The sequence below is a fragment of the Elgaria multicarinata genome, chromosome 14 (assembly GCF_023053635.1).
Source record: "Elgaria multicarinata webbii isolate HBS135686 ecotype San Diego chromosome 14, rElgMul1.1.pri, whole genome shotgun sequence".
NCBI classification, from domain to species: Eukaryota; Metazoa; Chordata; class Lepidosauria; order Squamata; family Anguidae; genus Elgaria; species Elgaria multicarinata.
Genome location: NC_086184.1, coordinates 17,814,006 through 17,832,892, shown reverse-complemented (window position 1 = coordinate 17,832,892; position 18,887 = coordinate 17,814,006). Strand labels below are relative to the sequence as shown.

The window sequence follows — 18,887 nt, the reverse complement described above, 5'->3', positions numbered from 1 at the left end:
ACACAAACATTTGCTTCGAGAGGGAGGATTCCCCTTAGATGCTTTTCTCATTTTTGGCTCTCACACAGCCTTCCATTTCATCCACTTCTCTCTCAACAGTCATTTCCAACTTGATTCTCTCTGGCTTTGCTTCAAGCAGGCATGCAGAGAAGCCATGTCAAAAAGAGGAAGCCAAAAAGCAGTTATTTGGCACCGTCTACTCCTAGGTAGGTGGGTTGGGAGTTTCCTATTCCCCAAGTCATTTCCTTGTCCTTCTGTATCACGCAGATTCACTTAAGCACGGAGCCAAGCCTGTCTGACTCCAGTATAGTTCTATTAAACAGGGATCCCTAATGCAATGCAACACCCATAAACACCTCCAATGGCATTCACGAAGGGTGCCCACAGCCTCCTGATTTTTTTAAATTCCCTTTTATAAATATACATACATGTATTTGTATGAAATGCATACAATTTCCTAGCAATCATTCGCTGGCTTCATCAAAAGCAGATCCATATCCAAATAAACGTAGTTTCAAAATTTATACTGCAGTTTTAAGCTATTATATTTTATGCAGTATTTTGTAGTTTAAATTTTTGTGAACTGCCCAGAGAGTTTTGGCTATTTGGCAGTATAGAAATGTAATAAATAAAAGATCCACTTGAAGGTGCCATCTATATACCAGCCCTTCAAATAATGAAAATGTTGCAAGGTTCTCAATCCATTACGTTATAGGAAGCATTTATCAGTCTTTTAGTTGTCAAAAGGGTGCAGTGAATCCTTTACACTGACCATTTGTCAATTTCCATGATGCAGGTAAATAAATTAACCATGAGTGCATCAGTCAATATTAAAGGCTGTTCCACGCCACATCCATCTTTCCAGCCAGGAGAAAGGCAGCCGCAGCAGCCCAAACATTGCCGAGTTAGACACTAATACAAGGTGAGAATATAGGTTGAAACGTCCCTGTTGCTAATTTCCTCCATTTAAGACATTTTTCCAGCCCGTTCCACACCATTCAACATAATTTCTCCTCTAGTAAAAACAAGCAGAACTCCTAATGTTTTATTGATTGAAGCCGACGTAGCATAACAGTTGTGAAGACACATTACAGTATTAGCACCTGCCCCGCTCTCCCATTCAGCTGCCTGTCATCAAATTTCAGGTCATGATGTGTAAACCAACCCCTGAATCTAAAAACACAGAGCAGCTTCACGTCCTTCCGTCTCTCTATCCGCAACCAGGTGCCAAGTACTTATTGTAACAAGCAATATTAGATTTTGATCACAGTATCCAAGATGTGATGCTTTCTATTCAGACTCCTGTTGGGAACTGAGGGTGTGTGACCTAATGTTTTACCCTCCAAAGCCCTCTGAAGCTTGGTGCAGATACACGTCAGGGAGTATCACCCCTACAGTGTACAAATCCTTTAGCCCACTAAAATTTGCAGATGGGACTCTGAGCTCCTTTGGCAAGAAGTCAGACTCTCAGGAAGCCAGTGCAGGGACTTTTTGCTGGTGGCCCCAGCACACTCCAATTCACTACGAAGAGAGATGCACCCAAGCTCATCCCTACAGTCTTGCTTTGGGCTAAGCGGGGAAACATAGTTACATACGAGGTATTTACACACCTCCATTCTAGCAGAGCTTCCTGTGTCCCTCTTTAAAAATAATAATAATACCCAGGCTTTCAATGTGAGATTCTTTTGACCATCCCTGCAATCTTCTCTTTCACCTTTGTTCTTTTATGAGCTCTAGCTTTAATTATTGTTTTGATTGTTGTTGGCTGATTGTTTTGTATTTTGGTTTCACACACTGCACCTGACTACTGCGATTTGGCAAATAGGCAGGGTCAAAAGTGGGATAATATAAAATCAATGTACTCTCATATAGACTCTGTAGCTTTGTGGTTGTTGGGGTGTGTGTGTTTAATGTACCATTTCTTCAAACCCAGGAACACCTCCACCCTTAAGGTTCTTATTACAGCATCGTTTTATAAAGATATTTACACAATTTCAGTCCGCCAGAGGTTCCACCCTTGTCACAAGGCAGACAAAGGTTATGTATTTGCCTGGTGACATTGCCCCTGAAGCAATTTAGCCTCAGAGTGAACTGGCATCAACTGGGGTGGGGGGGGCAGAGGGGATAAGCGAGAGAAGCCCCTGATGTTTTCAGATTGGTTCAAAAATCACATCCCTGATAAACAGCCACATGGAGACAACAGGTGGCCACGGCATCCGTTCCCACGAGCGCAGCTAGAAACGCTTCATCTGCCGGCGTTCCTGTCGGCGCTGTTTCTTCTCGTTGGGCTCCTGGTTTGCAGCCGAAGAATCTGTGGTGAGCCAAGGGCCCAGGATGTTAACCCACAGAAGATAGAGCGCCCGCCCCGGAGCCTGCAAAAGAGGAGCAAGGAACTGTCAGGGCCTCCAGGCAAGCAGCAACTCAAGTTACTGGAAAGTACAGCACATAATTAAATGATGGGATTCACTACCTTAGGATGTGGTGATGGCCACCAATTTGGATGGCTTTAAAAGGCAGGTTGGATGAATTCCTGGAAGAGGAGAAGGCTATCAATGGCTCCTAGTGCAACCACCAGGATCCGAGGCAGTATGCCTGTATACGCTAGTTGCTGGGGAACATGGGTGGGAGGGTGCAGTTGCACTTATGTCCTGTTTGCGGGTCCCTGGTTGACAGCTGCTTGGCCACTCTGTGAACAACAGTGGACTAGATGGACCCTTGGTCTGATCCAGAAGGGCCCTTCTTATGTTCTTACAGCTGAGCATCAGCAAAGAGCTTGCTGGACGTTAGGGGACACTAAATTAAATCCCATTTATACCTATAATGATTTTAGAATACCTCTACATTTATACTATTTTAAGAGCCAGTTAATTCCAATCTCAAAACATGAAGGTCTGATTGCACTGCTTTTGCTTTTTAGGACATAATCGTAGATTGGAGCCCTCTGTTTATTCAAAGTCCTGGTGGGAAAAGCCAGGCAGGGAGGGGAGGGCAGAGGCTTATACATCCTCCATTTTTTAAAAAAATCAACTACACAGGCCTCTCAGTCCATCTAGTTTGCTTACCATAGTGTGGATGGGGATGGCTTCAAAGAGTTGGGTGGATCTAGACCTCTCCTTCTCTCTGCTCTCAACTAGGACGCCCTTTTTCCTCCCTCAGTTGCAACCTCGTAAGACAAGGTTGCAAGGAGGGAGACAATTTGCAAGGTCCTAAGGCAAGGTGGTGGGAGGGAGGAAGATCACGATCAGATCTCCTCCTTCATGGTCATAGCTCTCTCTACAGCTGTGGAAGAGAAGAATCTGCACCATCCTACAACTCCCCAGCAACTGTCTGGGAACCACAGGATTGCTGTGCCCATGGGGAATGTCTAACTCCTTCACCAGAACCAGGAAGCTCAGTCCTCATCATGTCTCAGATTTATCAGTCTCTCATTCTCTCTTAGGACAGTATCAGAAGGCGAGATGAGTCGTCATTTCTCCCTGCCTCTGGAATTTGGAGAAAAGCCATGACCTTACTCAAACGCTTTTACACTCCCTGCCAATTATTCACTTGCAAAAATAATAATATTGAATCAAACCCTGAGTGAAGTTCTATGCAAACAGAGTAATGGTTATATGATTTCCCGCTGAGCAGGTGTCAGCTTGCAAAGACTGCAAGTGACACAGACATGCAATCTTCGGACAAACTTGGACAGAAAAGGCAAGTTAGGGTGTGTGTTTTTAGGTACTAGGCAAATGAGCTGGAAAAAAGACTTACCAAGAGCCAGAAGTACCACACGTAGAGAGAAAAACAGCTGAGGACTTGGACTATGGCTGTAAGCAAGATCACATCCTTCAGGTGCCTGAGGACAAAAAAAAAAGTCAGACAGTTCTTTGATGTTTGGATCCTTTCCACAGTAGGGTTCCTCTCTTTTTTCCAGGACTCAAGAAAGACTAGCAGGAAGAGCTATAGAGGACAAGCCTGGCTATAGGGGTTTGATTGGGGGACAGAGCCTGTGCTCGGGGCTCCCTCCCCCAATCACAGGATGTTCCCAATGTAGCCTCATCAACAGCCACAAAGAAACATGACTAAAAGATGATGCTGAGGAACTTGGATCTGTGGACAAAGTTCACTCATCTACATTACTGTGTCCAGTTCTGGGCATTTTTTTATTGTAGATATTATACATTTACTGAGCGTGGTTTATTCCGTTGACAAAGATGCAGATTTCCACGGTATTTGGGCAGGAAGGACGAAGCGTGTGGGGAACAAGAGGAGAGCAAAGGGCATAAGGGCAAAGTGAGAAGGAAGGTCACAAGAGCCCCACACTTCCTAATCACTGGGAGCCCTGTACATCCCTCCTATAGGTGAGGGCACACAAAGATGAAAGGAAGGTATCCCCCTCCCCTGCTTTTCTGTATAGAAGCTGGGGAGAGAAGCTTTGGGAAGCCATAGGTGGCTCCCCCAAAACACTGGTACCTTCCAGCTGTGGGGCGAAGGAGTCTGTGTATGCGCTCAGGCAGCAGGTCCTGCTCACCTGGACTTGTGTAGTGTAGACACTCACTCTGCCATCCCCTGCTCCATATTCAGGTCAATTCCACCATCAGCAAGGCTGCCGTCATCCGCGAAAGAAGGTTTCGCCATGGAGCTCATGGAGCGGTAACTGGCCCCGTAGATCAACAAGCTGAACACAAATGCAATCTGCAACAAGGACACACGGATGAGCCAGGAAAAGCAGTGGGGCTCTCAGATGAAGCTTGGGGAAAGGGAAGAAGCATCAGAACACAAAGAGGGGAGTAACCAATGTTCTACATAAAGCAGACTCATTTCAGTGGGTCTAGTCTACATAGGACTAACATTGGGTAATAGGTTTGCAGTCAGCAAAAAGGGATCTGAATGCTTCCCAGTGCACAAAACATTTAGAAAGCTACAAATTGATCAAATGGACGGCATAGGGAAAAAATGAAAGGAACCTCTCGTGCAAGCACTTGAGTCATTGCTGACTCCTAGAGGGACGCCTGCTTTCGCTGACGTTTTCTTGGCAGACTTTGTAGCAGGGTAGTTTGCCATTGCCTTCCCCAGTCGCGGTTACCTTTCCCCCAGCTAACTGGGTACTCATTTTACCGACCTCGGAAGGATGGAAGGCTGAGTTGACCTGAGCCAGCTGCCTGAAATCAGCTTCCGCTGGGATCGAACTCAGGCCGTGGGGAGAGTTTCTGCTGCAGTAACTGCTGCTTACCACTCTGCGCCACAAGAGTCTTTGACAAATCCACTCATCATGGCACCGAGATTGATGAGCAACAAGCCACGCAGGCCCAAACTGAGACTGGCTGGACACTGCTGCTCAGAGACGCCTCCAGGCAGTGTCATCCAACCGGTGATTTCACAACGTAAGCAACCTGATCACCTTAAGGAGGTTACAATCTGGAGTGATGCAGGAGTAATTGTGGGAGTAATTTCCCAACGTGGATAACTTAAATTTATTTTGGTAAGTTACGAACATTTCTTTTTTAAAAAAAAGATCAGCCTGAAAATTGCGAATTTAATTATAATATATAGATTATTTTTTTAAAATACATTTTTTTCTTTGCTAGTTCACAGAGAATGACCAAGCAAAAAATTACAATACCCATCCTCCATTTAAATCAAGGCTTAAACAAAAATGGTAAGTTTTAATTTGGTCAAAACAGCTATGATAACTTAACAAAAGATATATATATATATATTGTATCACTATTTGTATTTATTTTTTTCTTTATCTCTTCATTGTGTTTATGGAGGTCACTGCGGAAGACAAAATTGTCAAAATGTGTTCGGCCTCCTTGTGATTTGTTTTTAATTCTTTTAATGTAATAAATATTTTTGTACACGTATTTGTCAGCATAGCAATCAAGTTGTAACTGCTGGTGCCATTTACGTTGTTTTCCTTAATCCTATTGCAGTCATTCAGTGTTTTTTTTTGTTAAGGACAAGTGTTGTTTTTCGTTTGTGAGACAGGACTCACCCAAGTCCAGACAGTGGCTGTTGCATAGAAGATCACAAGGTTTACAATTCCATAAATAGCCTGGAATCAAGAGAAACAAAACTCAGAAACCAAGTAAAAAATTAGAAATCAGACACAAAATAGCTTTTAAAAACAAACAAACAAGTCCCATCCTTGAAAATCTGAAATGAAAACTGTCAAACCCCAAATTCACTTTCCTATTTTCAGATACAGCACTTTATGAAGCAGCAACTTCATGCTAAGTGACTTCCTTCTTGGACAGATAAGGACATGGGCTTTCCACGTTGCTATTGATAGCTCTGTGTGTGTGTGTGTGTGTGTGTGTGTGTGTGTGTAAGGTTTTGGTTTTCTTTTCTTTTTTTAGCAAGGAAGACAGGCTAAGACCTACTGAGTGCTTCAGAAGAGCATAGTAGCTGGACAAGATCTGATTTTCCCCCTCCTATCCTTTCTCCAAGGAGCTAAAGACAGTGCATATTGATTGGGACTTCAGTGCACATGTAGCGGTTTTCCTTGTGTGTTTTTTAAAGCCTCTTTATCTCCATGCTATGATCCCAAAGCTGCTATTTGCCCTGGAAGGGAAGCTCCCACTAATACCAGTGACTGGCAATAGCAGCTTTGGCGGGCAAGGGATGTTTTCATTGGGATTACAGCACAGGATGAAAGGGATAAACAACCTCTCACCATGGTCCTGATGTTCCTTGGGGGCCCCATAATTGCTGTCTATAGTAATAGAAAGGCACATGCCAAATGCGGGGATTTGAATTCTGAGTTTCCTGCAGCCGACACTCTAGCCAGTATGACACATGGGATCTGACCATCACCTAGTGGCTATGGAGCACCAAAAGAGCCAAATTTATGTTGCAGACAAGTGAAATTTAACCCTTTGGGTGCTCTGTATTGCCTACGGACATCTTTTTCCTTTCTTTTTTTGATGCAGCCTCATGCTCTCTGGTAAGGTAGGATCTGCTACACATCAAACTTAACCAATTCATTGCTTATGCTCAGAGCAGAAGTTTACACTCAGAGCAGAAGCCGTACCATCCATTTCATGGCATACCAGAAAAACTGACCCATCAATCAAGAGGAACAGTTGAGGGGGCTTTTGGATATCCTCCCAACACCTTCGACTTCACGTCAGGCCCTCACCCACACAATGTGCGTGTTTGCATCCCCTCTCCTCCACCCAGTTCTCAGACTGTGTGGAGGAGACCCAAAGAGCCAGAAGTGACCTCACTCCCTCCTTGCTGAATGTGAGGCACCAACCCCTGCTCCATCCCTTGGACCCAGAACAAAGCAAAACAGATGGGCCGGAGGCCTTCAGGATATCCGCTTGCTTTGTGCACAGTGCTACAAGCCCAAAGCTGCACCCTGCCTTCTGAAAGCATGAAGCAAGGCACCATTTCCAACCCAGCAGGCACTCCCCAGTGATGACACAGACACCTCAGGGGCATGTCTTCTTGCATCACACTGAGGTGATGACCAATCAGCAGTGGCCTTCACAGGCTACAAGCATCAAACAAGGCACAATTTCCAGTTGGGGTCCATTTTCTGCTCAAGATCCAGGCAAGTCGTCAGCCTTAGCATGGAATTTACACAGGCAGCGCATCACACACTCACATTAGCACCAAGGATGATCCGCAGATAGAACTTGAGGGTATCCTTGTTTTCTTCAAATATCTGCTTTTTACCTTTGGTTCCCACCTTTCCCTTTGGCTGGAAAAATAGAAAAAGGAACTAGTAAATCAAAGGGCGGGTGCGTCACTTCCTTATATGTCCGAGTGCATCCCAAATCCAAGGCTATTAGACAAAACTTCACTTTTTTCGTGTGATTTAGCAAGGCAGGGAGGAGGATACAAAAACAGAATGGACATATCACTAACAGCAGCAGATTCAATTCCACTGGGTCAGCCTGTATGGGGCAAGTTAGTTCTCTTTTCCAGTCTCTCAGAATGGTTTGGGTGGGTTATTAATTGTTTTTAATAACAACAACAACAGTGGTTAAAGTTGAGACACTGTAAATCCAATTCAGTTGGGATTTGAACCTGAGTCCCATATACTCAAACACAACACTCTGGGCCAGTTCAGACTGTCACAACAAGCTACCATAACTTGTTGTGAGCTGTGGTGAATGCCAGGCACAATTTGCATAATCACCACCTGGGCATAGTTTATGTGTCATCCAAACCCGGGAGGAATGGTTTGTTGCAGGCTTAAACAACCCTCAAATAACCCTGGACGATGGAGAGGAAGTACCAGTGAGGTGTAGTGATCTGAGCGTGGGACTGGGAGCCAGGAGATCTGGGTTCTAGTCCCCACTCGGCCATGGTAGCTCACTGGTTGATTCTGAACCAGTCACAGACTCTCAGCCCAACCTACTTCAGAGTTGTTGTCATGAGGATAAAATGGAGAAGAGGAGGATTATGTATGCTGCCTTGGAGGAAAATGGTGGGATATCACCACCAAGCGTTTTTAATCTAGGTTAGGAAAAAAACCCAAACTATTTCTACAGGCGCTTAAATGACCGGGCGCCCTCCAGATGTGTCAAACGTCAACTCCCATCATCCTCAACTCCCATCAGCTGGAAAGCACATTTTAAGGTGATTACTGGCACGGGGAGAAACCGCACAGAGCTGGAAAACTGTTCCTGGGATACGGCCGAGCAGAGACACGCAGACTCCCGGCCAGGGATATGCACCAAGCCCACCCCGATCCCCTCCAGCCGCAGAAACCCTGCCAAGGCCGGTCACTGCACTCACCGCCATGGCGACTCTACAGCGAGGCCCAACGCCAGGCAGGCACAAAACCCACCAGCTCAGCACTGCAAGACTTCCGGCGCCGCTGCAATTACGTCGTCCAGCAGAACAGGCGCAGGCAAGAGACGCCAGTGACGGAAAGACTTCAGCTCCCGGCAAGCACCGCGCCGTCGTCATGGGGATTGGGTCACGCTGTGGGCGGGGAGAGGCGGGGGAGGAGCTACCCGGGGAATGGGGGCGTGGCCGGGCCGTTGAGGTGACCGGGTTGAATTCATTTTTTATTTATTCCGCTTTTACTTTGTCTGTGCTCTGACACACGGTTGGGCTCCGGGCAATGATGGAGGCGTGGAGGCTGCCTGTGGAGGTAAGGCTGTCTATTTGGGTGGAAGAGGGGCTCTGGCTTCTGCTCCCCCGCAGCATTGGGTCTGAAACGCACCTCGTTCAACACGCGTTGTTGCGTGCAGACGTGTCTAGAAACACGTATCGGTACGGGATTCCCCCACGCACGCACGCACCCACCGCGCTGGGCTTCACACACCACTTCGCATTCGCTCCTCATATGACCTGCGTCCCTGCCTCTGGATTGATGGATAAACGCCAACTTAAGTCCTATTTGGAGTAGACCTGCTGAAATAAATGAGGCGTCAGTCATGTCCCATTCATTTCAACGGGTTTACTCTAAGTAGAACTTAACTTGGATTTTACCCAATAGCTGGGCTGCATTGTTAATTATTTTTTCCATCCTTTTATTATTTCAAGTGGCTCGCAACCGTGTCTGATTTAGATATTTCCCCCCAGGGGCTTTTCGGGTTGTTTTAATTGATTGGTTGTGAATTAGTTTAATTTTGCGCTAGTATTTTATTTAATGTGTATTTACTGGGTTTTGTTTAAATTGTTGTGTTTTGTTTAAAGTGTTGTGTTTTGTACGTTTTGGTTAATTGGAAAGCGCTCTGGTACAGAGTGCAATATTAATTATGATGATGTTTATTTTATTTTTATTTTTTAAAACTTGGGTTAACTGCTCCAGGGAAGTGTCTTGATGATTTTCAGAACTTAGGACTAGCCTCTCATTGCTGTGCTGCAAAGGGAAGGGGGGGACATATTTCCTCTGAGCTCAGTGCTCAGGAGAAGATTGAAAAAGGACAAATGCTGTTAAACAGACACATTGCTGGTTCAAATGATGCGAGTCTCCATGTGCCAGGAGCAGCCTGAAAAAGCAACGTTTGTACTCTGGTGCTTCAACCCACCTCCCAATATGCTTTGGGACACCCCGATTCCTACATGGCTGCACCAAGACACTGTCCCCCTATGAGAGCCTAAATTTACGTTTTCACTCAAGGCGCTCTCGAGAGTGATATCCAATTACAGAAGTAGATCACAGAAATTCAGGCTACAAGTAGCTTGTGCGAAAATGAAACTTTGGGCTGAACAAGGACATCTTGAAAAGGGCACTCTCCCCAGGCAGGCTGGTGGCTCAGGTTTGGGTGGGGCTGTGAATCCATTTCAGGTTTCAGTCAGATCTAGCCAGAACTCTGAAGGAGCTATCCAAGGTGCTGAACCCTATCCAAAGCCCAATTCTTTTGTATTGGCGAAGAAAGAATACAATTGGCATGGCAGCATCATACTTGGGAATTTACTTTCCATCCAGTGAGCGTAGGGCCCTTCGGATCCTTCCAATGTTGGGCGAACGAGCTACCGTAAGGAGGATAAATACCAATTCTTTATGGGTAAGAGAGGGATTTAGAGCATTGGGCAGGGACAGCAGGGACAGGCTTGGTTCTGGCAAGATTATCTGATCAGTGGCCTTAGAAATTATATTGAAGATAGTTTCCCAGAACTGCTTCAGGGCCTTACACTCCCACCACATATGTAAGTAAAAGCCCTTTTCATCGCATCCTCTCCAACACAACGGGGAGATTGAAGTCGTTGAATTGGAGTTATATACCATCTTAATATAACCTTGAGGGCTGACTCCTGTATGCGGGACGATATTGTTCGAAGGGGGGGATTTATCTAAATTTGTTTCCAATTTGTATCTTCAATCTGTATATGTAGATCAGTTTCCCATATGCTCCTCAGAGCCAGGGAGAAGCCACCACCCCTCTCAAGCAATAGGTCATAAATTGCTGAGATCACGCCTTTATCTTTCCCTTTGGATCTCACACATAGATGCTCAAAGGGGGAGAGAGGGCGAAAATCTGTCTACAGAAATCGTGTTTGTGTATTTATTAGAAACGCTGTCTGACTTGTACGTTTTTATATATATATTTAACTTTTTTAACCGCTTTGTTAAATAGAGTTTAATAAATTTATTTAAAACAAAACAAAACTTGGGAATTTACTTTGTAGGTAAAGAAAGCTTTGGACAGCATGCAATGGTCGGATATCTCCTAGAACAGTCTCTGGTGGCAGAGGCGTGTGACTGGGATGCAAAGCCTCCAGTCCCTTATTCATAGGTACCTAGACTGACAGTGTAGCCACCTCCATCCCAATTAGGTGAATTTGGGTAGACTGCGTTGTTGTTATATTTATTTATATTCCGCCTTTTCCCCAGTACTGGGACTCAAAGCAGTTCACAAGATTGATACATGTACAATAAAAATATATAAATTTACAAAAGTTTAAATCGAATTGAACCCACAGTAAAATTAAAAGCATTTCAAAAAAATTAAAAACAGTAACAATTTTTTAAAAAAATCCAATGCATTAACATGAGTCCAGAGTATTTCCAAAAGCCTGCTGGAACAAAAAAGTTTTTGCCTGCCTCCAAAAGTGTAATGCAGAGGGAACCAGTCTAGCTTCCTTGGGAAGGGAGTTCCAGAGCCTTGGAGCAGCCACCAAGAAGGCCCTCTCCCGTGTACCCATCAGGCATGCCTGTGATGTTGGTGGAACTGAGAGAAAGCCCTCCCCAGAAGATCTCAGAGCACGGGCAGGCACATATGGGAGAATACGGTCTTTCAGATAAATTGTACCCAAGCCATGTAGGGCTTTAGAGGTGATAACCAGCACTTTGAATTGTGCCCGGAAACGGAGCAGAAGTCAGTGGAGCTGTTGTAACAGGGGAGTTGTATGCACCCTGGTAACCAGCCCCAGTCAACAATCTGGCTGCAGCTCTTTGAACCAGCTGAAGTTTCCAAACACTCTTCAAAGGCAGCCCCACATTGTCACTGACAATAAGAAGCTGAAGCAGAAACAAAGAGAGTCGGAAAGAACTGGGCATGTTTAGCCTGGAGAAGAGAAGATTGAGGGGAGACATGATAGCACTCTTCAAATACTTAAAAGGTTGTCACACAGAGGAGGGCCGGGATCTCTTCTCAATCCTCCCAGATTCCGGCTGGGCATCAGGAAAAACTTCCTGACTGTTAGAGCAGTACAACAATGGAACCAGTTAACCAGGGAGGTTGTGGGCTCTCCCCTACTGGAGGCCTTCAAGAGGCAGCTGGACAACCATCTGTCAGGGATACTTTAGGGTGGATTCCTGCATTGAGCAGGGGGTTGAACTCGATGGCCTTGTAGGCCCCTTCCAACTCTGCGATTCTATGATTCTATGATCCAAATGAGGCATACTCCAGCAACTGATGTGACCACTGAACTTATTAAATAGCTATTAAATCAGTGTAGTTGGTGGAGACAGGTGGGTGTTTACTAAGAATGGGGTTGCAGGGAACCATGGTTTTCAGGAAATGAATTGAACTGAACTGAGCTCAGATCAGGGAAAAGTTTGTGGGACTAAAATCAAGGGGGGAAAACTTGAGCATGGACCAGATTGCATAACATACCCTTAGTATTCAGTAGCAGTTATTCTTATAGCACAAAAAAGAACCTGAAAGTACCTTATAGGCTAATATGATACTTATGAAAGAAACTTTTGTAGACTAGAGCCGACTTCTGTATCCTGTCTGGGTGTGTGATATATATAAAATATCAATATGTGCCAAATAGGAATAATACTTTATGCATCCAACAAGCTTGTGCCACAATAAACCTGATAGAGTTTAACATGCCAGAAGATTCATTTTCTGGATTTATTTGAAGATAGTGACAGTTTTTCCAATTGGTGTGATCATGCTCATATCATTGCTCAATGCTGACCGCTCAGCTGACCTGGTTCACACATAATGACAACCCAGTCTACAGGTTGAGTATGGGTTGAGCATGAGTTGTTGTTGAATTGTGGGTTTAACTATGCACTAAGGTTTATTATTATTATTATTTATTTATTTATATAGCACCATCAATGTACATGGTGCTGTACAGAGTAAAACAATAAATAGCAGGACCCTGCCGCATAGGCTTACATTCCAGAGTTCACAACCCAACAATGAACTATGGCTGAGTTTGGACAACACACTAATCAACTGGGGGTGGGGGTAATAGGAACGGAATGGGAAACAACCATTGATTAGCGTGTCGTCCGAACTCAGCCTATGAGTTCTTTTCCAGGGTTGTTTGTGGTTAACAACCCGTGGTTAAACCATAGTGCAGGGTTTGCATGTAACGGCAACCCATGATTCAGCAACAACCCATGCTCTGGGTTGCCGTTACGTGCAGACCACTGTTTCTCCTTTGGAAAGGTTCTCCAAAGAAAAGGGGCGGCTCGTTTGCATCTGTGAACGGGCTTATATAGTGTTTATTAAGCAACAGGAACAGGCAAATTATGGAAGCGTGCCCCCTCTTTAGAACCACAGTATGTAAATTAATATACTAATTAAAACAAAACAAGCAACCAAGAATAACACGTATTGGGTTTCAGCTGATCAATAAACATTGCCGCCTTAATTTTTCTCCTTTGGATGCTCTGTTCAACTGTTAGCATAGAGATCTTCACAAAAGCTGATCTGCCAGCATGTTTCTCCCTCATATGCAGGGACCAAGGTCTAGCGTGTGTTTCATTATGTTGAATATCAGCCAAGTGCTCCTTATTCTTGTGTCCCGCAGTTGTTGTCACGAAGGCAATACTTCACAAGATGTTATCAGGGCAGTATAAACAATGTTCGCCTTGACGTTAGGGCAATCAAGGATCTTTTGGGCTTCACAGATGGGATTTTCAAAATAGGAAGTCCTCTGGTCTGCCTCCCATTCCTAACAGCTGGAAGTGTAACCTATAACCATTAGCCTCCTCCAGTTTTACTCCTTTTTGTGGGACACAGGCACTACCTGAATCCGTGTGGAAGATAAGGGGGAGTGTACAGTTAAGGGTGCTATTTTCAAAATTGAGAGTTTAGAACAGTGGTTCCCAAAGTGGGTGGTACTGCCCCCTTGGGGGCGGTGGGATTGCATAGGGGGCCCCTAAGAGGCAAAAGGGCGGCAGGGGGGCGCTCGAGGTGGTCTTTTCTGAGAAGCGCCTCTCCAGAAGGTGTTAAAACCCAGGGACATTTTTATGGGAGAAGGCAGTTTAGTCCCAAGCCATATAGGGGAAGAATCCACACATGTATTAATACCGTTTAAGAAGAGTCCTTTTAACGGTGAATTGAATTGTTTCAAAAGCACCAAAACGCTAATGAAGAGACATACCCTGCTTGGTGTGCCCCGCCACGCTGGCTGCAAAACAGATTACTAAATGTGGTGATTTAAGACTCATGTTAAGTGACTTTAAACCAGACATTGGAAAACTGGTATCACTTCATCAAGCCCATCCATCAAATTAAGAATTTACAGAATAGTAAGGTATTCTACCGCTCAGAGAGCTTTGGCTATGGGGCGGTATATAAATGCAATAAATCAAATCAAATCAAATCTACCCTAGTTATTAAATGTAATATCTAATATACTTGCTAAATGACTATCAGACTTTGAAAAGATGATATCACTGGATCAAGTTCATCAATTATGTTTAATTGAATAAACTAAAATGTAATTGGATTTTGAATAAATATTCAATTAATTGTTACTGTTTTGAATTTTATTGTTATTATCTTCATTAGTGGGTCGTTGAAAACTGCTATTCTGAATAATGATTTTTACAGTGTAGGGTAGGGGGCACTGGGCATGAGTTTGTGGAACCAAGGGGGTGGTGACCTGAAAAAGTTTGGGAACCGCTGGTTTAGAATGTAATTGCTTTTACATTGGTGAAACTGGAGCACTTGGCTGATATTTGAGAGCCAGTGTGGTGTAGCAGCTAGAGTTTTGGACTGGGAGTCGGGAGATCCAGTTTTTCCATCCCCAGTCGGCCATGGAAACCCATTGTTATTATTATTATTATTATTATTATTATTTATTTATATAGCACCATCAATGTACATGGTGCTGTACAGATAACACAGTAAATAGCAAGACCCTGCCGCATAGGCTTACAATCTAATAAGTTGTAGTAAACAATAAAGAGGGAAGGAGAATGCAAACAGGCACAGGGAAGTGTAGACAGGCACCGGGTAGGGTGAAGCTAACAGTATAGAGTCAGAACAAACTCAATATTTGAAGGCTATAGGGAAAAGAAAAGTTTTTAGCTAAGTTTTAAAAGCAGTGATTGAGTTTGTAGTTCTCAAGTGTTCTGGAAGAGCGTTCCAGGCGTAAGGGGCAGCAGAAGAAAAAGGATGAAGCCGAGTAAGGGAAGTGGAGGTCCTTGGGCAGGCGAGAAGCATGGCATCAGAGGAGCGGAGAGCACGAGCGGGGCGATAGTGTGAGATGAGAGAGGAGAGATAGGCAGGAGCTAGACCGTGAAGAGCTTTGAAGGTCAGCAGGAGAAGTTTACATTGGATTCTGGAGTGAATTGGAAGCCAATGAAGAGATTTCAGAAGTGGAGTGACATGGTTAGAGCGGCGGGCCAGGAAGATGATCTTAGCGGCAGAGTGCCAGTCACAGACTCTCAGCCCAGCCTACCTCACAGGGTTGTTGTCGTTAGGATAAAATCGAGAGGAGGATTATGTATGCCACCTTGGTTTCCTTGGAGGAAAAATGGCTGGATATAAATGCATAAATAAATAAATAAATAAATACAGCATAATGAAACACAGGCTAGACCTTGATCCCTTCACATGCTGGCAGATCACCTTTAGTAAAGACTTCTGTGCCAGTAATTAAATGGACCCTTCAAAGGAAAACGATGATAAGCTGAAACCCAATATCAATGCAACAGATGCGATGGAACAAGGCATGATGTTTATTAATGCAGTTTGGTTGGCCGTTAAATACAGGTGCTGGTGGTTAATCTTTGATTCCCTCACTGAGGTTTGGTTTGTTCCTCATTGGTTCTGACTCAGTTTATAAGCGGCGTTTTATAGCATCGTCTTATTTATGACTGAAGCTGGTGTTTTATGCTGAAACGTTTCACATTTCAAAACCTGTTTATAATTTTAAAAACTAAACTGGATGTGCTGTTGTGGGTCATTTGTTTTGCTGTGTCGTTCGCATCACTTGCATATCGGTTTAAACCACTTAAGGCGTATCAAGGTCAAGAAAAGGAGTAGAAGAGAGATAATTCAGAAATCCCGTTTTCCATAAAACAGTGCAGCAAGGTTAGAGCACACCGCCACATTCCAGAGATATGCCCATCTGCCTATAATGGGTGAGCAATGCCAGCTTTAGCCTTTAATGTCTGCTTTAATTGGTACCAATCAGTTGTTTTGGAAAAGTAGAAGAAGGGGGCTGAGTTCAGTCCTCCAATTACCAAAGAGCTGATTGAAGTAGGAGCTAATTTGTAGCTCTGTGGCAATTCATATTCAGCATCCAGTTCTGTGGAGGGTGTTTGATCCAGCAGTGAATCAACACGTGGGACTCTTTCTTTCTTTCTGCACATTGCTCTCATGGTTCAGGGTGTTAAACAATACTGAGGTTAATTGCTCTTCTTGTATGGTCTGAAAGTAATCTCTCTGTTATAAAACCACTCTGATTGTAATATATCTCTATCTATCTATCTATCTAAATATCATGGATCAGTTTAATTTTTTTCCCTGCACATTGCAGAGGGTCGAACTAGATCAGTGGTTCTCAACCTTCCTAATGCCGCGACCCTTTAATACAGTTCCTCATGTTGTGGTGACCCCCAACCATAAAATTATTTTCGTTCTTCTCTACACGATCCATTGTCATGGGATGGTTTGCTAATGAAAATAATACATAACAATAGCTTTAATAATACAAAAGATGATACATGACATAGTTCAGTCAATACAGTTTCCTAAGACCATCGGAAATATGTGTTTTCCGATGGTCTTAGGTGACCCCTGTGAAAGGGTCGTTCGACCCCCAAAGGGGTCCCGACCCACAGGTTGAGAACCGCTAAACTAGATGGTCCCTCCCAATTCTATGCTATTGATATAATTTGATTCAATCTTTGTGTTAGTATTGCAACTAGAATCTTAAAATCTGGATTCAGGAAAGATATCAGTCAGGATGATACTGTTACATAGGGTGACCATATGAAAAGGAGGGCAGGGCTCCTGTATCTTTAACAGTTGTATTGAAAAGGGAATTTCAGCAGTTGTCATTTGTATATATGGGGAACCTGGTGAAATTTCCTCTTCATCACCACAGTTAAAGCTGCAGGTGCCCTGCCCTCTTTTAAATCTGGTCACTCTAGTATAGCTCCTGCAGCTTTAACTGTGGTGATGAAGAGGGAATTTCGCCAGGTTCTCCATATATACAAATGCCCCCTGCTGAAATTCCCTTTTCTATGCAACTGTTAAAGATACAGGAGCCCTGTCCTCCTTTTCATATGGTCACCCTACTGTTACAGGAGGGTCTATAATCATGACCAAATTTATTCATGTATTGGTTTATTTTTCTATGCTGCCTTTCAATTTAGATATTTTCAGGATGGCTTCTATAATAAAAAGATGAAACAAATATAACAAGATAATAACTTAATAAAGAGTGTAGTCCTGTGACCCAGAGACAACATCTGAGGAGCCATAATATCTCCTCCTTAGAGGCTGGAGACTTAGGCCTTGGCTAGACCTAAGGTTTATCCCGGGATCATCCTTGTTCATGTAAATGACACACAGGATATCCTGGGAGCAGGCAGGGACGATCCCGGGATAAACCTTAGGTCTAGCTAAGGCCAGAGATCCAAGCTTGGTGCAGGAGATCTGATTGTGATCTCCCCGCCCAAAAACCTTCCCATTCCCTCTGACTCCTGGATGGGAGGACTTGGGGGTTCTAGGGAGGGGGAGGGAGGGAGAGACCATGGATCCAGCAAGGTAAGTGAGTTAGATAGTTAACAAAAAATGCATTTTGAAAAGCTTCTGCCATTTCTCCCACTTCACTGGCTCTTGCCAGCAGGGCCTAGGATCTCAGAGCCCTACATCCCATAGCATTGCACCTGAAAAAATACAGAACAGCAAGTAATACCTGGCAACAATAAAATTGTCACAGTTTAACCATTAAAAGCATGGGGAAAGTAAATAGTCTTCACCTGCTGTTGAAAGGAGAGCAGCAGATGCTTGTAGACAAACCTCTCCGGGGAGCGAATTCCATAAATAGGGTGCCACCACTGACAGGGCCTTCTTCCTGTCCCCACCCATCTAATGTTAAGGGCAGTCGAGCCTTAGAGTAAGATCTCAGTGCATGAGCAGACTGAAGTAAAGGCAGGTACTCCTTTGGGTACCCTCATCCCAGGCTATGCAGGGTTTTAAAGATAATAAGCACCAGCATTTTCAACTGTAGTCAGAGAGGGACTGGTAAGCAATGGAAATGTTTAAGAATCAGTGGGACTTGTTCCCAATGTGTTCGTCCATATCAAAAGCCGGACAGCTGTAGTTTGAACTTCTGAAGTTTTCAAAGGTAGCTCCATGTACAACACACTGAGGAAGCCTAATCAGCATGGATAAGGTGTAGGTTCTCCCTATTCTGAAGCAGCCACAGCTGGCGCACCAGCCTTAACTGGTGAAAGTTACTCCAAGCCACTGCTGTCACTTGGGGCTCCAGTGACAATGCTAGATCCAGGAGCATCCTCAGACTATGCACCTGATCCTTTTGGGGGAGCATGACCCCATCCAGAATAGGTTGAATGACATTGCCATGGGTAGGCAAAGCATCCACCGACAGAACGTACATCTTGCTAGGTTGGACCTCAGTTTATGGGCTTTCGTCCAGCCCATTACCAATTTCAGGTACTAATTCAGTACCTGCACTGATTCATCTGACTCATATGCAAAGGATAAATTCAGACAGGGTGGATAAAAATCAATGATTTAAAAAATATGTTTTTTAAAAAA

General features: G+C 44.2%; 2 protein-coding genes across 2 annotated transcripts in view; one reads left to right on the top strand and one right to left on the bottom strand.

The window, feature by feature from the left end:
• Positions 1-1,023: 1,023 nt before the first annotated feature.
• Positions 1,024-8,813, bottom strand: TMEM208 (transmembrane protein 208). The gene is made up of 6 exons (XM_063140868.1): positions 8,737-8,813; positions 7,598-7,693; positions 5,981-6,040; positions 4,541-4,677; positions 3,754-3,838; positions 1,024-2,372 (listed from the first exon to the last, which is right to left on the bottom strand). Exons 1-6 carry the CDS (start codon positions 8,740-8,742, stop codon positions 2,235-2,237), a joined length of 522 nt encoding a protein of 173 aa, XP_062996938.1. The 5' UTR covers positions 8,743-8,813; the 3' UTR covers positions 1,024-2,234.
• Positions 8,814-9,058: 245 nt separating this feature from the next.
• LOC134408701 (F-box/LRR-repeat protein 2-like) overlaps positions 9,059-18,887 on the top strand; it is a 33,967-nt gene continuing 24,138 nt past the window's right edge. Inside the window, exon 1 of the mRNA XM_063141084.1 lies at positions 9,059-9,097. Within this exon, the coding sequence (XP_062997154.1) occupies positions 9,068-9,097 (30 nt within the window). The 5' untranslated portion in view covers positions 9,059-9,067. The remainder of the gene's footprint in view (positions 9,098-18,887) is intronic.